The 21,738-nt window shown below is 37.1% G+C and overlaps 1 protein-coding gene across 1 annotated transcript in view; it reads left to right on the plus strand.

Moving 5' to 3' along the window:
* DIPK1A (divergent protein kinase domain 1A) overlaps positions 1-21,738 on the plus strand; it is a 128,279-nt gene that overhangs the window by 80,488 nt on the left and 26,053 nt on the right. Inside the window, exon 2 of the mRNA XM_027536488.1 lies at positions 5,101-5,235. Coding sequence (XP_027392289.1) covers positions 5,101-5,235 — 135 coding nt within the window. The remainder of the gene's footprint in view (positions 1-5,100; positions 5,236-21,738) is intronic.

The following is a 21,738-nucleotide window of genomic DNA, read 5'->3' on the forward strand; positions in this document are numbered from 1 at the left end:
TCAATCCAACTTCCTCTCCAAAAATTTTGGCATTCTGTATCATGATGAACACACAGTGGGCAAGCCAGTTTACAGGGTATTTTTCCATTTAAACATATGCCAGAGGGAAAAAAAAATTTAATTTAGCTCTTTGAGAGAAAAACAAAATTACTTCAAATTTTATTAAATTGGCTGTGCAGAAGGGAAAAATATACAGGTCTCTGCTGCCAACATTTATTAAGCTTAATATGCATTTGATAGCTAATAGAAATTATTGATGGAGACTCCAAAGGTAGTTGACATTACTAGACTCCTTGAGGTGGGTGTCAGGGAGAAGGTAAGACAGACCAAGTTCTGAACTAGCAGAGAACTCACCATGTCTGCGTGGTTTCCTTTACTCTGTGACTTCTACCTGCTGCAGAGCAAGGCAAAAAAAGGAAAAAAGAAAATATTATTTTACAGTGTAAGGTCTTCTTGATTTTTTACTAAACGAATTGAGGTTAATCTCGTTTTAAAACCCCATCTCAATATTAATATAAGATTGAACTTCTCACCTAAGTGGTTGATTGTAACTTTATGGCCACTAAAAGATTTCAAATGCATTCATTCCTCTTTGTACACATAATGAAAAATGGGCAAAATAATGAAGATTGATGTTTCCTTAAGTCTGCTCTGTTTAATTCTGCTGTCTGCTCTTCTACAGTGCTGTCTCTAATTGTACATAGTTTAATGATATCTAGGAGTATAAAGGTGTTGCCCATAAACAGCTTGTAAATAGCTTTCCTAAAATAAAATGGTTTCAATAATTGTATTCAGTAACTTCTTGATTGCTGAAACTTGGTTGCCTCTGATAATGCACTGTTATAATAATAGGTGTAAAAGATGTCATATATATTACATTGGGGTGGGTCGGGGGATGTGTGTGTGGGTATGTGTATAGTATAGACTTAATTCTTCACTTGTGATACATCCCTAAATGTAGAATTTGCTAGATGAAAATTTTTAGAGTTTTTGATGTATATGGCTAACTGCTCTTTCAGAAAATGCTGTGACAGCATACCCTACCACCATCATAGGAGTGAGTACAAATCTCCTCAGTTCAGTTCACTTGCTCAGTTGTGTCCGACTCTTTGCGACCCCATGAATCACAGCACACCAGGCCTCCCTGTCCATCACCAACTCCCGGAGTTCACTCAGACTCACGTCCATCGAGTCAGTGATGCCATCCAGCCATCTCATCCTCTGTCGTCCCCTTCTCCTCCTGCCCCCAATCCCTCCCAGCATCAGAGTCTTTTCCAATGAGTTAACTCTTCACATGAGGTGGCCAAAGTACTGGAGTTTCAGCTTTCGGATCATTCCTTCCAAAGAAATCCCAGGGCTGATCTCCTTCAGAATGGACTGGTTGGATCTGCTTGCAGTCCAAGGGACTCTCAAAGTCTTCTCCAATACCACAGCTCAAAAGCATCAATTCTTTGGCGCTCAGCCTTCTTCACAGTCCAACTCTCACATCCATACATGACCACAGGAAAAACCGTAGCCTTGACTAGACGGACCTTTGTTGGCAAAGTAATGTCTCTGCTTTTGAATCTGCTATCTAGGTTGGTCATAACTTTCCTTCCAAGGAGTAAGCGTCTTTTAATTTCATGGCTGCAGTCACCATCTGCAGTGATTTTCAAGCCCAGAAAAATAAAGTCACCCACTGTTTCCACTGTTTTCCGTCTATTTCCCATGAAGTGATGGGACCGGATGCCATGATCTTCGTTTTCTGAAGTTGAGCTTTAAGCCAACTTTTTCACTCTCCACTTTCACTTTCATCAAGAGGCTTTTAGTTCCTCTTCACTTTCTGCCATAAGGGTGGTGTCATCTGCATATCTGAGGTTATTGATATTTCTCCCAGCAGTCTTGATTCCAGCTTATACTTCCTCCAGCCCAGCGTTTCTCATAATGTACTCTGCATAGAAGTTAAATAAGCAGGGTGACAATATACAGCCTTGACATACTCCTTTTCCTATTTGGAACCAGTCTGTTGTTCCATGTCCAGTTCTAACTGTAGCTTCCTGACCTGCATATAGATTTCTCAAGAGGCAGGTCAGGTGGTCTGGTATTCCCATCTCTTTCAGAATTTTCCACAGTTGATTGTGATTCACACAGTCAAAGGCTTTGGCATAGTCAATAAAGCAGAAATAGATGTTTTTCTTTAACTCCCTTGCTTTTTTGATGATCCAGCGGATGTTGGCAATTTGATCTCTGGTTCCTCTGCCTTTTCTAAAACCAGCTTGAACATCAGGAAGTGACTTCAATTCTTGTCCTGAGCCCTCTAGCTACCCTCTCTTAATCTAATGATGAAAACTCCTGTCACATCCCATTTTATCTTTCAGCTTTGTTTACAGTGATTTTTGTCACAACTTTAAAGTTTTTACATAGTCAATGTCTTCCTTTAGAGATTCTGTGGTAGTTAGAATTTTTGTCATCTCAAAAAATATTTTTGAAAAATCCCTACATTTGTATTATATTATGTCATGTATTACATGTGTATCAGTTTCCTGTGGAATTTATTTTGATGTAAGATGTGTTTTAGGTTTTTAAATATGCTATTTCCAAATGATTAACAGTTGTCTAATCATCTTATACTAAATAATCTTTCTCTAACGGCCACATACACACAAAAGATTGGACTTATAAAAGTAAAATCATGCCATGCTACTGTTGTCCAAGAAACCCTCTGAACTGTGTTAAGGGTACTTATCTGGTATTTAGGATTTGTTTGTCACTGTAAACGCAGATGTTCTGAATGTGCCTAAGGTGGCGCCAGGCACGTAGTAGACAACAGATAGTGGCTGAATGAATGTGTGGGAAGCGGGTATCTTGGTATGAAAGTATTCCTTATCTTACAACGTAAAAAAATGTTAAATCAGTAGAGAAAAACGTACAAACGAAGGCATGTAACCATCGCCCAGCTTGAGCAGTTACCAACTCACGGCCAGTATTGTTTTAATACTTTTCCCACATACCTTTCCCTTCCTATATTGTTTTGAAGCAAATCCCAGGTACTATTTCATTCATAAATGTTTCAGTGTCTGTCTCAAAAAGATTAACTCGTTTTTCTTTAAACATCACATTATTATGCCTAACAAACTAAAATAATGCCTTTACAGCATTAGGTATCCTGTCAACCTTCAAGTTTTCAATTGTCTCATAAATGTCATTTTTTGTTTTACAGTTTTTCATTTGAATCAGGACTCAAAAAAGATCCACGAAATGTGATTATTTAATATACAATATTTCTTAGGTATTTTTTGATCTTTGGTTTTCTCATCTTCTCTCTCTTTTCTCCCTGGTGATTTATTTGTTGAAGAACGGGGTTATTTGTATGGCCGCATTTCCCACAGCCTAGAGTTTGCTGATTGTATCCTAATACTGTCATTTACTTAAGTGTTACTTATATGCCTCTGTCTCCTGTATTTCCTGTAAACTGGTAGTTGGAGCTAAAGGCTTAATCAGATTCAGATTCAGTTTTCTTTTTGGCAAGCCCAAAAAGAAGGCGGTGGCCTATCATAATGACAGCGTTACTGGCTTTTTGTTCAGGGCCTTGCAAATTGATTTTGCTAACGTTTGTTGAGTATTTTCTGTGTGCCTAGCAAAGTGCTTATGTTCTGCAAGCATTATGTCACTCAATAATATTTAAGCTTTGTAATACTAGTACATATCAATTTCTGTCTGATGACTAGACCTCTTATTAGGGCCAAGTTATCTTAAATGTCTTTCAAACAAACCCCTTGGTGTATACTCATGGTCATTTATGTGATTTAATTTGGAAATCTATCTGGACTTTCTTTTTATTGGATTCATTTAGAGCTATACAAAAATAACTTGCATTTAAGTCATTAAAAAAATGTTTTAATAATAAAACTCAGAGATCTATCATTTAACTGTGAATTTGTTGTACTCAAGCTTTTTGGTACTGGGATTCACTTCACAAAGACCGATATCTAAACCACAAATAGAGCCAAAAGAATTCAGTATTTCGGAGTCCCTTTCTCCTCTGCACTCCGCAGACGCACTTGTGTCTCCTTCATCTCCCTCGGCTTTCTTTGCAAGCCCACAGCGCTCACAGTGTCCCGCTGTTGTCCCGTGTGAGAAACTGACTTGGGGTTGTGAAAGCAAAACTAGCTTTTCGTTGTTTGTTTACATGTCTTTAATTTATTTTTGCTCAATTCTCCCCATGGTCCTAAATTCAGTTATTTATAAAATCAGACCATTGGAGTTCCAGACTCAAAACATAAATGTCAAATTATCTTGACCAGCTGACAGTTTTGGAGATGAAACTGTTTGATATGTAGTTGATGGAGAAAAACCCCCAACTGACCGGAGTCGCAATTAGATACCAGAGCACTAGTTGCAAAGCAAGGCAAAGAGGATCCTATTGTACAGCTTTACAAACTGACATGAGGGGAGTCATTTATTCTTTATATATATTCATCTTTCTTCTCCTTTAATAGTTGTAACTTTTTCCTCAAATTTCCAGAATATCTGTTAGGTGAAGCATTTGATTGATTGAATAAAAGGAACATAAAGCATTGGTGAATACAGCAGGGAAATAGGAATGAATGTGAAGTTTCATTTCATTTCATTTCTGGTTGTACCTCACTGTGAGACATTAGACTAGTAGCCAAATTCTCTGTTTTTATTTCTTTAAAACACAATTATTTTTGCCATACTTATTCATACAGAACTTTAAGATTCTTATTTGAACCAGTCTTCTGTAAGCTTGTCATAGAGGGGACTGTGTCTCTCTTCACCTGATCTTACTGGGTGTCCAGGGTAGCACGGTGCACGTGCTTGAGCTTAATGAGTAACTTTGGATTCTGGTGGTATTTGAAAGATTATACATTTTAAAGGGTATTTTGTTCTCTTTTTCTTGGCAAGACCAAGGAGCTTCCTTTTCTAAGACCAGTGCTTTTTAGACTCAGTGAAAGTACACATTGTTCTAGGAGAATTGCCATATGAAAGCCTAGAATATATATTGAGTGCTTCCAAGAAAGGGGGAAAAGTCATGTTCTAGGACAGTGAATGCTGACTGTGTGCTGAATGATTGACTGTTATGTGCTCTTTTACTCACAGGCTCGCTTCTCATATGTGCGAATGAAATATCTTTTCTTTTCCTGGTTGGCGGTCTTTGTTGGAAGCTGGATTATATATGTGCAGTACTCTACCTATACAGAACTATGCAGAGGAAAGGACTGTAAGAAAATAATAGTAAGTATTTTTTATTTTCTAGTATATGAAGAAACCTATTCTCTAATTGAAGTAGAGTTGATTTAAAATGTTGTACCAATCTCTGCTGTGCAGCATGACTCAGTTATATACATATACACATTCTTTTATTTATATATGTATATATATATTATTTTCCATTATGGTTTATCCCAGGAGGCTGGGTATGGTTCCCTGTGCTATATGGTAGGACCTTGTTGTTTATCCATTCTAAGTGTAATAACACATTAAAAAACTATATTAATAACAGATATATTTATTACTTATACATAGACTAAAATTATTTTCAAAAAGTAAAAGTTAATCTGATTTTGAGTTGTGTTGAACTTCTTACCATTTTGTTATGACCAAATTAGTAGAACTGTTCCCCACTTTGAAAAACTCTGTATTCAGAAATCTGAGTAAGCCAGACTAGTATGAGAGCATACTTATTACAAAGAGGGATTCTTGCTTTTCAAATATATTTGAAGTTTAGTTTAACCAGATGGATTTTTAAATATTTATAATATGAAAGTGTTATTTGCATCCATCCTTTCTGGAACATATCTTTTGAATAAATGGAGTCATTCTCGAATGCTGAAAATATTTGTAAAAAGTATATACGTGTATTTATTATTTAATTTCTATCCTACTGGATATATCTTAGGAAAATCACTAACAGAATAAGATTTCTAGTAGTAAATATTGGTTCCATAGCACTTATATTTTAAATGTTTGAGGATAATACTTAACTCCTTGTTTTCTGCTAATATCTTCTATATAAATAATATTAAAACATCTAAGAATTCATCTAAGAATTATATTTTTATCTAATAATTATTGAGATCCCAATTATTGTAACTTGTTAATGGTTCTAATTGTTGAATGGTTACTTTTTAAACAGGCCAGTGACGTAGGTGTGTACATTTAGCAATAAGGCATCCTGACCTTATGAACTTAGAGTCTAGTAGGGAAGAAAATGAATAATTACAGTAAGGTAAGATAATTATTATAATTATTACAGTAACAAATGATATAGGGTCATGAGATAGGGAGACCTGAAGCTTTCCAAAGTTTTAAGAGAATAAAAATCAGGTTAACTCTAGACATTTTGTCAGTCAGAATAAAAATAAATTATTCCCCAGGAGTATAATATCCGCTTAGTAGTCAGAAGAAAAATACTAATATAAGAAGCAAGGGAATTAATTAGCAAAGAAGAGTTCCAAATCAAGGAAGGTTGAAAGATGTCAATCTCGTGTTCATTCCAATTGGCCATTCCAGATCCTTGAAGACTTTAGAAACTCTGGGGGCAGGCAGTATACTGGGTACTTCATATCGTCATTAGTACTTAAAATGATCCTGTGAAAGCCCCCCCCAAAACCCACTTTACAAATAAAGAAATATGACTAATAAGAGAGAAGAATTTGCCTTTCCTGGTGGAGCCAGAATTTGATCCCAACTCTGTGTGTATAGAAAGCTCATGCTCTTTCTGCTACCTGGAGTCAGAAAAGACTGATAAAGGGAGTTATAGATTAATAAAGCTAACAAAACCCCCCCACAGAACCCACCAGCTCAGCTTCATTGAAGAAGAAAGAAGTTATATAATCAACTATAATAACATGTAAATAACCAAAACTATTTGAAATGTTTATTTTCCTTTTTTAAGGTCACCTTTCTCAAAGTGGGTTTCTTGAGGCACCTTAAAAGGTAGTCCATGAGTCAGATATACTTGAAAACAGAAAGTTAAACAAAAATAAAGAGTTGACTTTACTGAGGACTTCTTAGGATCTTTAATATACTAATGTGTGTTCTGCATCTCCAAAGAAAGCAAATATATTTGATTAGGCGAAAAATCCATCCCCACTGTAATCCTCCCAGGAAGACCTATTAACATCATCTGGCTATGTTAGAATACTGTTCTAAGAGATTAGAAATAGACATGGTTTTTATCTTGTTTTTAATATAGTAGCCTTTAAAATGTAAGGCATATGTTGGTACATATTCTGTTATGAGTGAAATTATAGTTTAAGTACCTCATTTTTCATTTTAATGGGTAAGAAATGAAAGCAAAACATAATTCTAGCATAATTTAATGGTTATCTTTCTAAAACTTCAAAATAATAAACAAGTTTTCTAAGCCTAAAATATATCTTTTTCCTAAGACTGTCTTTAAAAAAAAAAAAAATTATAGTTTCTCTGCATTTGGGAATTATGTTCTTAAACTTACCCAAACTGGCAATACTTTAAGACCAATAATACTAAATAGTACTGATATGGCATAGGAATTGTGTAATTAGAAAAGAAAGCAGTGGGGCTTCCCTGGTGACTCACTGGTAAAGAATCTGTCAATGCAGGGGACATGGGTTCAATCTTCCATAAAGATCCCACATGCTATGGAGCAACTAAGCCTGTGCCTCACAGCTGCTGAGCCTGTGCTCTAGAGCCAGGGAGCTGCAACTGCTGAGCTCACGTACCTAGACCCTGTGCTCTGCAACAAGAGAAGCCATGACAATAAGTCTGTGCACCACAGCTAGAGAGCAGACCCTGCTCGCTGCAACTAGAGAAAAGCCTAAGCAACAGCAAAGATCCAGCACAGCCAAAAAGAAATAAAAGTATTTTTTTTAAAAAGAAAGAAAACAGGCAGAGAAAATATTTTTAAAGTATATGTTAAAGCTTCAAAGAACTAACAAGGTAGTGAGGAATTACTTGATTAAGATCTGAGAAAAGGGAGACTTGCCTGGTGGTCCAGTGGCTAAGATTCTGTGATCCCAGTGCAGGGGGCCTTGGTTCAATACCTGGTCAAGGAACTAGATCCCATGTGCCACAACTTCAGAATTCGAATGCCACAACTAGAGATCAAATATCAAAGAAACTAGTGCTGCCAGTAAGATTCAGCATAGACAAATAAAATAAGTAAATATTTAAAAAAAAAAAAGATCTGAGAAAGGATAAGATTTAAGAGAGGTGAGCCTTGATTTTGTAACTGTGTTTGCCTGGAGATAGATGACCTAAAATATAGTCTTTTTTTTTTTTTTTTAACGTGATAGTTTTATCATTTATTTTAAATCCAGTAATGCATAGTTCTCATTTAAGTAATCCAGTTCTCATTTAAGTCTCACAAATACCTATGTAGCTAATTATTGTCATATAAATTTCACATGAAGAGAACAAATTTTAGCACTGACAATATGAGAACTCTATTGTTTGATTATGAAACCCATAAATTATGTTCTGACAAGCAGTAATTATAAATATATAGGGTCATATATTTAAATTTTTGTATATTTTTCCATATACATCACCAAAAAGTATCTATTGGTTCTGTATTAGTATTCCAAGAACTACAGTTGTTGAGACCAGAGCAGTCAAAATACTGTACTTGGAAGCTATTACTGAAACCAGGAGTGAGTCACCAATAGTCTCAGCACATAAATCAGTTTAATATGGAAAGATTTTGTTGGCATTGTTGTTGTATTGTTTACTTTTCCTTTCTTTTTAAAATCATGGTAGGAATGAGGTTTGGAGAATGGCATCTCATAAATTTTTATAGGATGCATTTTCATTTTTATTCATCTCAAAGTAATTTCTAATTTTCATAGTCTTATGAGGCTAGGAAGATAAAAATATAGTACAGTTTCTACCAAGAGTGGGACCTTGGTACACCGTGCTTTGGGCTGAGATCCCAAAGGGCTGGACCCCAAGAGTGAAGGTGAGCTAAAAGAATCTCAGAAAGGTGAGCTGACTTTTGTAGCTTCTTTTTCCCTTGAGGAATTTGCTGATACTAGGCATGAGCAGGCGTCTGAGAACCAGGACTGTATACTGGGAGACCTTTGCTCTGGGGACAAGAAACCAGCAAGCTTTTATAGAAAACTAAGGGAACCTCAAGCAAACAGGCAGTTATCCTGTTGGGATGTTTGCCAAATCCTGGGCTTTACAGAATGGAAGGCTAAAAAAAATCTCATTGGAAAGCCTTTGAAAAGCAGACATTTTGGCAGTCTCACAAGATACAGACTAGAGTTATAAACCTGCCAGAGGGAGAAATCTCAATGAATTCCCAGGGTCTCAGTTAAAAATCCTGGAGGGTTGTGCTCTTGGAATGGAGATGAACCCAAAGTAGCTTGACCTTTACTGGAGACGCAGTTAAGCCTGCACTCAGCACAGCCCCCTGATTGGTTTAAGGTGATCAGTTACCATATCTGCCTACTAGAGGAAAGGGAAATCCTCTCTGGAGGCATTATGTACAAAATTACAGGGCATACCAAAAGACAAGATGACATGACCGAAACCCAAGAAATAAACATGGACAATAGAAGCAGATCCGTAGATAATCTAGATATTGCTGTCATCCAAAAAAGATTTTTAAATAACTGTGTACATGTTCAAATATATAGGAAAAAAACAAAGGTAGAGAATATAAATTTTTAGAAATGGATAATTTCAACAGGGAATTAAAATGTATTTAAGAGAATCAGGAAGACAATATAGAAGTTCCTCAAAGTTAAATATAGAATTACCATATGAATTACCAGCAATTCTACTTTTAGGTATATACCCAAGAGAATCGAAAGCAGGGACTCATATACTTGCACACCAATGTTAATAGCAGCATTATTCACAGTAGCCAAAAAGGTCGAAACTCTCTAATGTCCATTAGCATAAAGAAAATGTGACATATCCATACAAAGGAATTTTAATCAACCTTTAAAAGAATGAAATTCTGGTGAACGTGCAATGTGGAGTAACTTTGAAAACACAATGCTGAATGATATAAGCCAAATGCAAAAGGACAAATGTGTGATCCACCTATATGAGATACCTAGAATAATGATTACACAAAATCATTACAAAAATTGGTTTGACTCCACTTGTTTGACTTAGTATGAATAGAATGCTTGATTTCTGATTTATAGTAACCGAAGACTTTGATATAGTTTCATGTATTTTCACATCTAGTATTACTGCTAAAAGTCTAGAAAATTTATTATCTTAGTGATTTAAAAACACTTGAGTGAAGCTTGAACTTTTGGACATAAATGGTATGGACCTAACAGAAGCAGAAGATATTAAGAAGAGGTGGCAAGAATACACAGAACTATACAAAAAAGATCTTCATGACCCAGATAATCACGATGGTGTGATCACTCACCTAGAGCCAGACATCCTGGAATGTGAAGTCAAGTACTTCTGCTTTATTGACTATGCCAAAGCCTTTGACTGTGTGGATCACAACAAACTGTGGAAAATTCTTCAAGAGATGGGAATACCATACCACCTTACCTGCTTCCTGAGAAATCTGTATACAGGTTAAGAAGCAGCAGTTAGAACTGGACATGGAACAACAGAGTGGTTCCAAATAGGGAAAGGAGTACATCAAGGCTGTATATTGTCTCCCTGCTTATTTAACTTATATGTGGAGTTATTTACCTTATATTCTTAACCTATATAGCTTATTTAACTTACATTCTTTTATACAAGAAAATTAGAGATACCAAGGGAACATTTCATGCAAAGATGGGGCTCGAAAAAGGACAGTAATGGTATGGACCTAACAGAAGCAGAAGATACTAAGAAGAGGTGGCAAGAATACACAGAAGAACTGTACAAAAAAGATCTTAATAACCAAGATAATCAAAATGGTTTAATCTCTAGTCTTTCCCATTCTATTGTTTCCTCTATTTATTAGCACTGATCACTGAGGAAGGCTTTCTTATCTCTCCTTGCTGTTCTTTGGAACTCATTCAATGGGTATATCTTTCCTTTTCTGCTTTGCTTTTGGCTTCTATTCTTTTCAGAGCTATTTGTAAGGCTTCCTCAGACAGCCATTTTGCTTTTTTGCATTTCTTTCTCTTGGGAATGGTCTTGATTCCTATCTCCTGTAAAATGTCACGAACCTCACTCTATCAGATCTAGTCCCTTAAATCTATTTCTCACTTCCACTGTATAATTATAAGGGATTGGATTTAGGTCATACCTGAATGGTCTAGTGGTTTTCCCTACTTAGTTCAATTTAAGTCTGAATTTGGCCATAAGGAGTTCATGATCTGAGCCACAGTCAGCTCCTGGTCTTGTTTTTGTTGACTGTATAGAGCTTCTCCATCTTTGGCTGCAAAAAATATAATCAGTCTGATTTTGGTATTGACCATCTGGTGATGTCCATGTGTAGAGTCTTCTCTTGTGTTGTTGGAAGAGGGTTTTGCTATGACCAGTGTGTTCTCTTGGCAAAACTCTATTAGCCTTTACCCTGCTTTAATCTGTACTCCAAGACCAAATTTGCCTGTTACTCCAGGTGTTTCTTGACTGCCTACTTTTGCATTCCAGTCCCCTATATTAAAAAGAACATCTTTTTGGGTGTTAGTTCTAAAAGGTCTTAGAGGCCTTCATAGAACCGTTCAACTTCAGCTTCTTCAGCATCACTGGTCAGGGCATAGACTTGGATTACCATTATATTGAATGGTTTACCTTGGAAATGAACAGAGATCATTCTGTTGTTTTTGAGATGGCATCCAAGTACTGCATTTCAGACTCTTTTGTTGACCATGATGGCTACTCCATTTCTTCTAAGGGATTCCTGCCCACAGTAGTAGATATAATGGTCATCTGAGTTAAATTCATCCATTCCAGTCCATTTTATTTTGCTGATTCCTAAAATGTCAGTGTTCACTCTTGCCATATCCTGTTTGACCGCTTCCAATTTGCTTTGATTCATGGTCCTAACATTCCAGGTTCCTATGCAATATTGCTGTTTACATCATCGGACCTTGCTTCCATCACCAGTCACATCCGCAACTGGGTGTTGTTTTTGCTTTGGCTCCATCTCTTCATTCTTTCTGAAGTTATTTCTCCACCGATCTCCAGTAGCATATTGGGCACTTACTGACCTGGGGAGTTCATCTTTCAGTGTCCTATCTTTTTACCTTTTCATACTGTTCATTCAGTTCTCAAGGCAAGAATACTGAAGTGGTTTGCCATTCCCTTCTCCAGTGGACTGCATTCTCTAAGAACTCTCCACCATGACCTATCTATCTTGGGTGGCCCTACACGGCATGGCTCATAGTTTAATTGAGTTAGACAAGGCTGTGGTCCATGTGATTAGATTGGTTAGTCTTCTGTGATTGTGGTTTTCAGTCTGTCTGCCCTCTGATGTAGAAGGATAAGAGGCTTATGGAAGCTTCCTCTGGGAGAGACTGACTGAGGGGAAAACTGGGTCTTGTTCTGATGGGCGGGGCCATGCTCAATAAATCTTTAATCCAATTTTCTATTGATGGATGGAGCTGTGTTCCTTCCCTGCTATTTACCTGGGGCCCAACTATGGTGGAGGTAATGAAGATAATGGTGACCTCCTTCAAAAGATCCCATGCGTGTACTGCTACACTCAGTGACCCCAACCCTGCAGCAGGTGACCACCAACCCATGCCTCTGCTGTCACCAACTTAGACAGCATATTAAAAAGCAGAGACATTACTTTGCCAACAAAGGTCAGTCTAGTCAAAGCTATGGTTTTTCCAGTAGTCATGTATGGATGTGAGAGTTGGACTACAAAGAAAGCTGAGTGCTGAAGAATTGATGCTTTTGAACTGTGGTGTTGGAGAAGACTCTTGAGAGTCCCTTGGACTGCAAGGAGATCCAACCAGTCCATCCTAAAGGAAATCAGTCCTGAATATTCATTGGAAGGATTGATGTTGAAGCTGAAGCTCCAATACTTTGGCCACCTGATGCAAAGAGCTGACTCATTGGAAAAGACCCTGCTGCTGGGAAAGCTTGAAGGCAGGAGGAGAAGGGGATGACAGAGGATGAGATGGTTGGATGGCATCACTGATTTGATGGACATGAGTTTGAGCAAGCTCCGGGAGTTGGTGATAGACAGGGAGGTCTGGCACGCTGCAATCCATGGAGTTGCAAAGAGTCGGATAGGACTGAGAGACTGAACTGAACTGAAACTTTTAATCCAGTTCTGAGCCTATAAAGTGATACTATGTTGTAAAAAGAAGAAAAAAAAAAACAGAAGAAATTAATGTGATACAGTATTATTAACTAAAGTATAGATTTTGTTCAAATTTCACAAAATTTTATGCTAGTGTCTATTATTTGTTTTCATACCTTATTCAAGACTCCATATTATGTTTAATTGCATTGAGCAGCTTCAGCTGCATGCAACAAATTCTGGTAAATTCTCTTTTCATTTTTATTCTTTGCAAATATTTTCTAATTTTCCTTGTTATGGCTTCTTAGAAACATCTGTCATTTAAAAGTGGACATTTAATTTCCAAATGCATGGGATTTTTAAAATATCTTTGATATTAATTTCTCATTTAAATGCTTTCTTCTCTGCAGTAACTCTCTGTTTTTTCAGTCTTCTAACATTGAGGCTTTCAATGGCTAAATCAAAGATCTCTCTTGGTAAATGTCACATTGCACTTGAAAAGATACAGATTATTTTCAAATATCTTTTGACACTGATTTCTAACATAATTTCACAATGATAAGAGAACAGACTCTGTATGATTTCAGTACCTTTAGACCATGAAATTTTTGCACCTTTTTTTATGTCCCTGGATATGTTCCAGTGTCTCCTATTTTATAATCTATGGGAACTTGAATAGACTTCGTATCCTACCGTTGTGTGAAATTTGTATAAATCTTAATTATGTTGAGTTGGTTCATAGTGCTTTTCAGGTCTACTATATTCTACTTCTCTGTATATCCATTCTATTAATTTTTAAGAGTTTGATATTGAAACTCCAACTAAAACTCTTAATTTGTCTGCTTAAAAAATAATTGTAATACATAGTGGAACTATATGTAAGCTTGTTTTGTAATTTCCCAGTCTCCTATAAATGTGTTATCATACTTTCATAATTTAAAACATAAAAAAGAAAGACAAAAAAACTATTACACATAAATAGGGAAAAAGGTAAACGGAGTTAAAATGTTTAAAATCCTTATCATATTGCAGAGTAGGGGAAAAGTATTAATTAACTTTAGACTTACTAATTCAATTATGTATTTTATTATTTCTAGGATAGCCTCTAGAATAGAAAAAGAGCACATCATTTCCAAACTAATGTAGGAAAATTGGGATAAATAATAATACTCAGTCCTAAAGATAGCAAGAAGGTCAAGAAAAAGAAACATAACAGGCAGAAGAAGTAGAAAACACATAATAAGATGATAGATATCACAAATTAAATTCCCTGGGAAACAGACTCAGAGACTAAGATTTGCCCAAAGGAAGTTTGTTGGGATGGTCTTTTGAGATTAACATCTGTGAGGGAGTGAAGAAGCAAGATAGACCTGAAGAAATTTAAACTGCAATGCAGTGGTAATAAACGCCTCAGTTGATTCTACAGGGAACCTGGAACTGGGATGGGCTTGCAGAGATGCAGGCATTTATAGAAAGCATCACTATGAACAAAGCTAGTGGAGGTGATGGAATTCCAGTTGAGCTATTCCAAATCCTGAAAGATGATGCTGTGAAAGTGCTGCACTCAATATGCCAGCAAATTTGGAAAACTCAGCAGTGGCCAGAGGACTGGAAAAAGTCAGTTTTCATTCCAATCCCAAAGAAAGGCAATGCCAAAGAATGCTCAAACTACTGCACAATTGCACTCATCTCACATGCTAGTAAAGTAATGCTCAAAATTCTCCAAGCCAGGCTTCAGCAATATGTGAACCGTGAACTTCCTGATGTTCAAGCTGGTTTTAGAAAAGTCAGAGGAACCAGAGATCAAATTGCCAACATCCACTGGATCATCGAAAAAGCAAGAGAGTTCCAGAAAAACATCTATTTCTGCTTTATTGACTATACCAAAGCCTTTGACTGTGTGGATCACAATCAACTGTGGAAAATTCTGAAAGAGATGGGAATACCAGACCACCTGACCTGCCTCTTGAGAAATTTGTATGCAGGTCAGGAAGCAACAGTTAGAACTGGACATGGAACAACAAACTGGTTCCAAATAGGAAAAGGAGTTTGTCAAGGCTGTATATTGTCACCCTGCTTATTTAACTTCTATGCAGAGTATATCATGAGAAACGCTGGGCTGGAAGAAACACAAGCTGGAATCAAGATTGCCGGGAGAAATCTCAATAACCTCAGATATGCAGATGACACCACCCTTATGGCAGAAAGTGAAGAGGAACTCAAAAGCCTCTTGATGAAAGTGAAAGTGGAGAGTGAAAAAGTTGGCTTAAAGCTCAACATTCAGAAAATGAAGATCATGGCATCCGGTCCCACCACTTCATGGGAAATAGATGGGGAAACAGTGGAAACAGTGTCAGACTTTATTTTTCTGGGCTCCAAAATCACTGCAGATGGTGACTGCAGCCATGAAATTAAAAGACGCTTACTCCTTGGAAGGAAAGTTATGACCAACCTAGATAGCATATTCAAAAGCAGAGACATTACTTTGCCAACAAAGGTTCATCTAGTCAAGGCTACGGTTTTTCCTGTGGTCATGTATGGATGTGAGAGTTGGACTGTGAAGAAGGCTGAGTGCCGAAGAATTGATGCTTTTGAACTGTGGTGTTGGAGAAGGCTCTTGAGAGTCCCTTGGACTGCAAGGAGATCCAACCAGTCCATTCTGAAGGAGATCAACCCTGGGATTTCTTTGGAAGGAATGATGCTGAGGCTGAAACTCCAGTACTTTGGCCACCTCATGCGAAGAGTTGACTCATTGGAAAAGACTCTGATACTGGGAGGGATTGGGGGCAGGAGGAGAAGGGGATGACAGAGGATGAGATGGCTGGATGGCATCACTGACTTGATGGATGTGAGTCTGAGTGAACTCCGGGAGTTGGTGATGGACAGGGAGGCCTGGCGTGCTGCAATTCATGGGGTTGCAAAGAGTCGGACACGACTGAGCGACTGATCTGATCTGATCTCTGATACCTTCTCCCTGATTAATCACTGGATACCATTTTCCATCCTCTCCCAACTTCCTTAAAGGGGATATGACCTTGGATAAGACTGTATTCCAGCTGAGGGCAAGTCCCAAAGAAGGATTCAGCCGAGACCTGTTGACTACCTATGTGCTCAGCAGCTGAGGGAATGAATGCTCCAGTTCTAGAGCAAATATGAGTGGCTTAGCATGGCACTGACTGTCGTATATCTAAACCCAAACATGTTGGTAATTAAATTAAATATAAAGGGACCAAATGCTTCAGTTAAAAGACAAAGATTGTCGGACTGTGTTAAAATTTAAAAGCAATTATATAAGATACACATCTAAAATATAAAGATGCAGATAGATTGAAAGTAAAAGAATAGGAAAACATTCATGCACATATGCAGATTCTAAAAGGAGGAATGTTTAGAGAAAAAACCATGGCTATATATATTCTTGTAAGTTCAATATTGCACAGACTACCTCTTTTTAAAGTTTGAATTAGCTCTTACTGGCTTGAAATGCAATTCCTTTTAAATTTGCTTCCCCCGGGTTACAGGTTTGCAATAGCTGCCTAAGTAATTGTCTGGTCTTCTCCTAAATTATGGCACTATCCACGCATACTTGTTCTGGTCTTAGTAATTCCTGTTTTGAAATGTGGAGTCTACACTGATTATCTCTCTCCCTCTGTATTACTGCATAGACTGTTCTCTTAAGTGGAATGAACTGAAACGGAGCATGTAATAAGATGGCTGGTTTTCAGTTTGGGATATACATACATAACACTGCATTATCTCAAAACCACATTTAGTGAAAACATGCTTGCCAAAGGATTACAGTATCTTGTGTATAAACTCTGAACAGATTTCCTTTAAAATCCTCAGTCAGTTTCATCTTAGTGAACTAAGGAAGATTAAAAAGAGACACAGAAGATCCAAAAGCAGCCCTGTAAATACTGTTTGCTAAAGTTTAATAATGAGGGTTCTTTTCTTTCTTTAAAAGTTGACAGTTTAGCTTTTAACCTTTTTCTAGTTTTTTTCTTATTTTTCATAATTTAATATGTATTTTCAAACATACATATTTAATATGTATGTTAGTCATTATTCTGAGTGCTGTTGATACAGTCATAACCAGAGTCCATGTCTTAAGAAGCTTATATTCTTAAAGTGGAATATGAATAATAAAAGCAAAAAACAAATAACTGACTTCATATATTAAGAAGGGCAGTGAGAAAGGATATAATAGCAGTATTTAGTAGAGAATGGCAAAGGATCCTATCTTGACCAGAGTGGTTGGGACAGGATTTCCTGAGAGGAGGGCATTTTAAATTGAAACCTGACGAGAAGGAAATAGCTGTGTATCGGGGCATAAAGCATTTAAAACGAGAAAGGAAGTACAAATGTCCAAAGAACAGAGCAAGTTTGGAAAATAGGAGTGGTTTCATGTGTGACTTGTGGAAATGTCTCATTACTTTAGTCACATCGGTGTATCCTCAAACCCTTGGTACTAATGGTACAATACACAAAGGATGAGGAGCCTCTTGACTGTAAGTAGCTCAACCATAACATGTTAGTCTATTGGAGAAGACACTAGCCTGGACTCAAAGAACTAGTCTTACCCTTTCCCGTGATGCATGACTTTGAATAAATGACTTCATTTTATTGACTAGCTATTAGTTCCATTGTACAGGTGAGAAAAGTATTTCTTTTTAAAAATTATTTATTTTTGGCTGTGCTGGGTGCAAAATTTATTTTTGGCTTTTGTTACAGCGTGGGCTTTTTCTAGTTGCGGCGAGCGGAAACCTCTTTGTTGCCGTGTGCAGGCTTCTCACTTGGGCGGCCTCTCTTGTGGAAAAGGAGCTCTGCGGCTCTTGGACTTCAGTGTTGCGGCCCGTGGGCTCAGTAGTTGCAGTTCCCGGCCTCAGAGCATAGGCTGAATATTAATAGTTGTGGCACACGAGATTAGTTGCTCCATGGCAGGTGGGATCTTCCCAGACCAGGGATCAAACCTGTGTTTCCTGCATTGGCAGGCAGGTTCTTTAACACTGAGCTACCAGGGAAGCCTCAGAAAATATTTCTGCCCTACCTGCATCACAGATTTTGTGAGGATAAAGTAGAATTGAACCAATTAAGCTGAACGATATTCTGACATATCTGTTTTTTGTTTTGTTTGAAAATAAACGTTTATTTTATCCCACAGTATGAAAAACAAAGACATTTTTTGAGCAGCTGAAGTATCTTGACATATCTATTGAATACAGAGAACTTGACTTCCTTTGGCCTGGGGCAAGTACCCTAGTGCTTGTGCCTGTAACAATTTGTACTTCAGAATTTCCTTAGAAGATTGCTCTGACTCTCTTACTTAGAGCATTGCCTCCAAGGTGAGCATATTGTCTAGGACAGGAACAACAGGTGATTGACACAGTGTTATAGGCAGTTTACTTACGTTTAAGAATCATGGTCTGTCTCAATTTACATAGCTTTCTTTTTCTCTGTATATCTCTATCTCTGTCTTTTCCACTTTCCTTCCATTTGTGTGTAATGGTTCCTATTTATTCTAGTAAAGTGCATCAGCTTTGGAATAAATGAACTTCAGGTTTGAGTTCCAGCTTTGCCATTCCTTAGCTGTGTAAGTTAGGCAAATTATTTAGCCTCTATAAAATGGGGATTAATAATACTACATGTCTCATCAGGTGGTTGTGAGGATAAAATGAGTTCATGTATTAAAAGGCTTAATACAGTACTTAACACTTGACACATAGTGTTCAATGAATTATTATCTCATTTATACCTTTGAATATGACTAGGAAGATAAGACATATACAAACATATATATGTACATGACATTATATGATCAGTGGTATCAATCAAGGTTCAAGCAGAGAATCAGAGCCAATAAAAATACATATTAAGAGATTATTATTTTAAATTTTATTAATATAAATTTATTAATATTATTTATTAATAACATGGGTGGACCTCAGGGACATTATGCTAGGTGATATGAGAAAGACAAATACCACATGATCATGTTTATTTGTGGAATCTAAAATATTCCACAACAACAAAATCCAGCTCATAGATGCAGAGAACATATTAGTCTTTGCCAGAGGAGGGGGTGTAAGGTGGGCAAAATTGCTGAAGTGGATCAAAAGTACCAAACTTCCAGTTATAAAATACACAAGTCATGAGGATATAATGTACTTGATGGTGACTATAGTTCATAATACTGTAGCCAGTGAATCACAGCCTTGGTCACTGGGCCTTTTGGCTACCTGTAAATTAATATCTTTTCCTCTTTTATATTTTTATAATAAATTTCAAAAACAAACAATATTGAACAAATCAGCTATGTATTTCATATGCATTATGTACTATATGTGAATTAGTCTAATTTAGTAATTAATTACATTTCTTATAAATTCAATATTGAAAATCACTATAGAAAGTTAGTATTACTGCCCTGAGATGTTCTTCACTAACCAATGGATAATTTTTGTCAAAAGATATTGTAAAGAAATGAGAACTGTATTCTGCTCTTCTTTGTTTAAAGGCAGCTCTCACTAAAACTAAGGGTAACCAGTAACTAACCCTAATTAGATGTGCTCAGAAGGATCCATTTTTTCCCAGTTGTGCTTTTTCTTTTTTCCACCAAGCTAGTTATAACATATTATACATTTTCTCTGATCGTAGCTATCACTAATTCACTTGTTATTTCAGCAAAGTCCTATTTTGTGCCTAACCATAAAGAAAGTTTGCAGTTTGGTTTGCTGGGTTCTTTAAAAAAGAAAAAAGAATGAGGGAGGAGGGAGAGAAATTTTCCTTCTATACATTTTTCAGGAAAACTTTAATATTGAAATTTCTGGCATGTTCCTCCACGATCAAGAGTGTTTGTTCTAAGGCTCTACCTCAGCAAATAATGAGGAATCACTCCCTGTGATACATTCTGGTGAACCTTTGTGACTATTATATGAGCAAATGCTTTAAAATGTAAGCATTAAAAGATGAAAGGGCCCGTAGATTTCATTATAGTCTCTTAAGATTTAATTTCTAAAGATAATAGTTTGTTGCTTAAAACCACTAGCTTCAGTTCAGTTCAGTTCAGTCGCTTAGTCGTGTCCAGCTCTTTGCGACCCCATGAACCGCAGCACGCCAGGCCTCCCTGTCCATCACCAACTCCCAGAGTCCACCCAAATCCATGTCCATTGAGTTGGTGATGCCATCCAACCATCTCATCCTCTGTCGTCCCCTTCTCCTCCTGCCCTCAATCTTTCCCAGCATCAGGGTCTTTTCAAATGAGTCAGCTCCTCACATCAGGTGTCTAAAGTATTGGAGTTTCACCCTCAACATCAGTCCTTCCAATGAACATCCAGGACTGATCTCCTTTAGGATGGACTGGTTGGATCTCCTTGTAGTCCAAGGGACTCTCAAGAGTCTTTTCCAACCCTCAGTTCAAAAGCATCAATTCTTAGGCCCTCAGCTTTGTTTATAGTCCAACTCTCACATCCATACATGACCATTGGAAAAACCATAGCCTTGACTAGACAGAACTTTCTCAGCAAAGTAATGTCTCTGCTTTTTAATATGCTTTCTAGTTTGGTCATAATTTTCCTTCCAAGGAGTAAGCATCTTTTAATTTCATGGCTGCAGTCACCATCTGCAATGATTTTGGAGCCCAGAAAAATAAAGTCAGCCACTGTTTCCACTGTTTCCCCATCTCTTTCCCATGAAGTGATGGGACCGGATGCCATGATCTTCATTTTCTGAATGTTGGGCTTTAAGCCAACTTTTTCACTCTCCTCTTTCACTTTCATCAAGAGGCTCTTTAGTTCTTCTTCACTTTCTGCCATAAGGGTGGTGTCATCTGCATATCTGAGGTTATTGATATTTCTCCCGGCAATCTTGATTCCAGCTTGTACTTCCTCCAGCCCAGCGTTTCTCATGATGTACTCTGCATAGAAGTTAAATAAGCAGGGTGACAATATACAGCCTTGACGTATTCCTTTCCTATTTGGAACCAGTCTGCTGTTCCATGTCCAGTTCTAACTGTTGCTTCCTGACCTGCATACAGGTTTCTCAAGAGGCAGGTCAGGTTGTCTGGTGTTCCCATCTCTTTCAGAATTTTCCATAGTTTATTGTGATCCACATAGTCAAAGGCTTTGGCATAGTCAATAAAGCAGAAATAGATGTTTTTCTGGAACTCTCTTGCTTTTTCGATGATCCAGCGGATGTTGGCAATTTGATCTCTGGTTCCTCTGCCTTTTCTAAAACCAGCTTGAACATCTGGAACTTCACGGTTCATGTATTGCTTAACATATACTAAATTCAAGATACTTAGAACCATGTTTTCAGTAAGATAGCAGTACATAACTAATGGTTTCATTTAGCTTTCATTTACTCAGAATCAATTATTGTTTGGTTCTAGAGGTTCAGTTTGTGCTGTTATCCTATATTTTTTAGAACCAATTCATTTGAAACATACTGCTTTTAAAGTACAAGCTTAATTTTTTCCTTTTAAAAGTATGGCTTTCCTTTATGCCAACTTGAGTTAGGTTCCCAGTCTCTTATTTGCAAACTTACAGGAAAATATTTACTAAACAAATTTATTTCAAATCTTAACAGAC

This window comes from Bos indicus x Bos taurus, chromosome 3, assembly GCF_003369695.1.
Source record: "Bos indicus x Bos taurus breed Angus x Brahman F1 hybrid chromosome 3, Bos_hybrid_MaternalHap_v2.0, whole genome shotgun sequence".
Taxonomy (NCBI): Eukaryota; Metazoa; Chordata; class Mammalia; order Artiodactyla; family Bovidae; genus Bos; species Bos indicus x Bos taurus.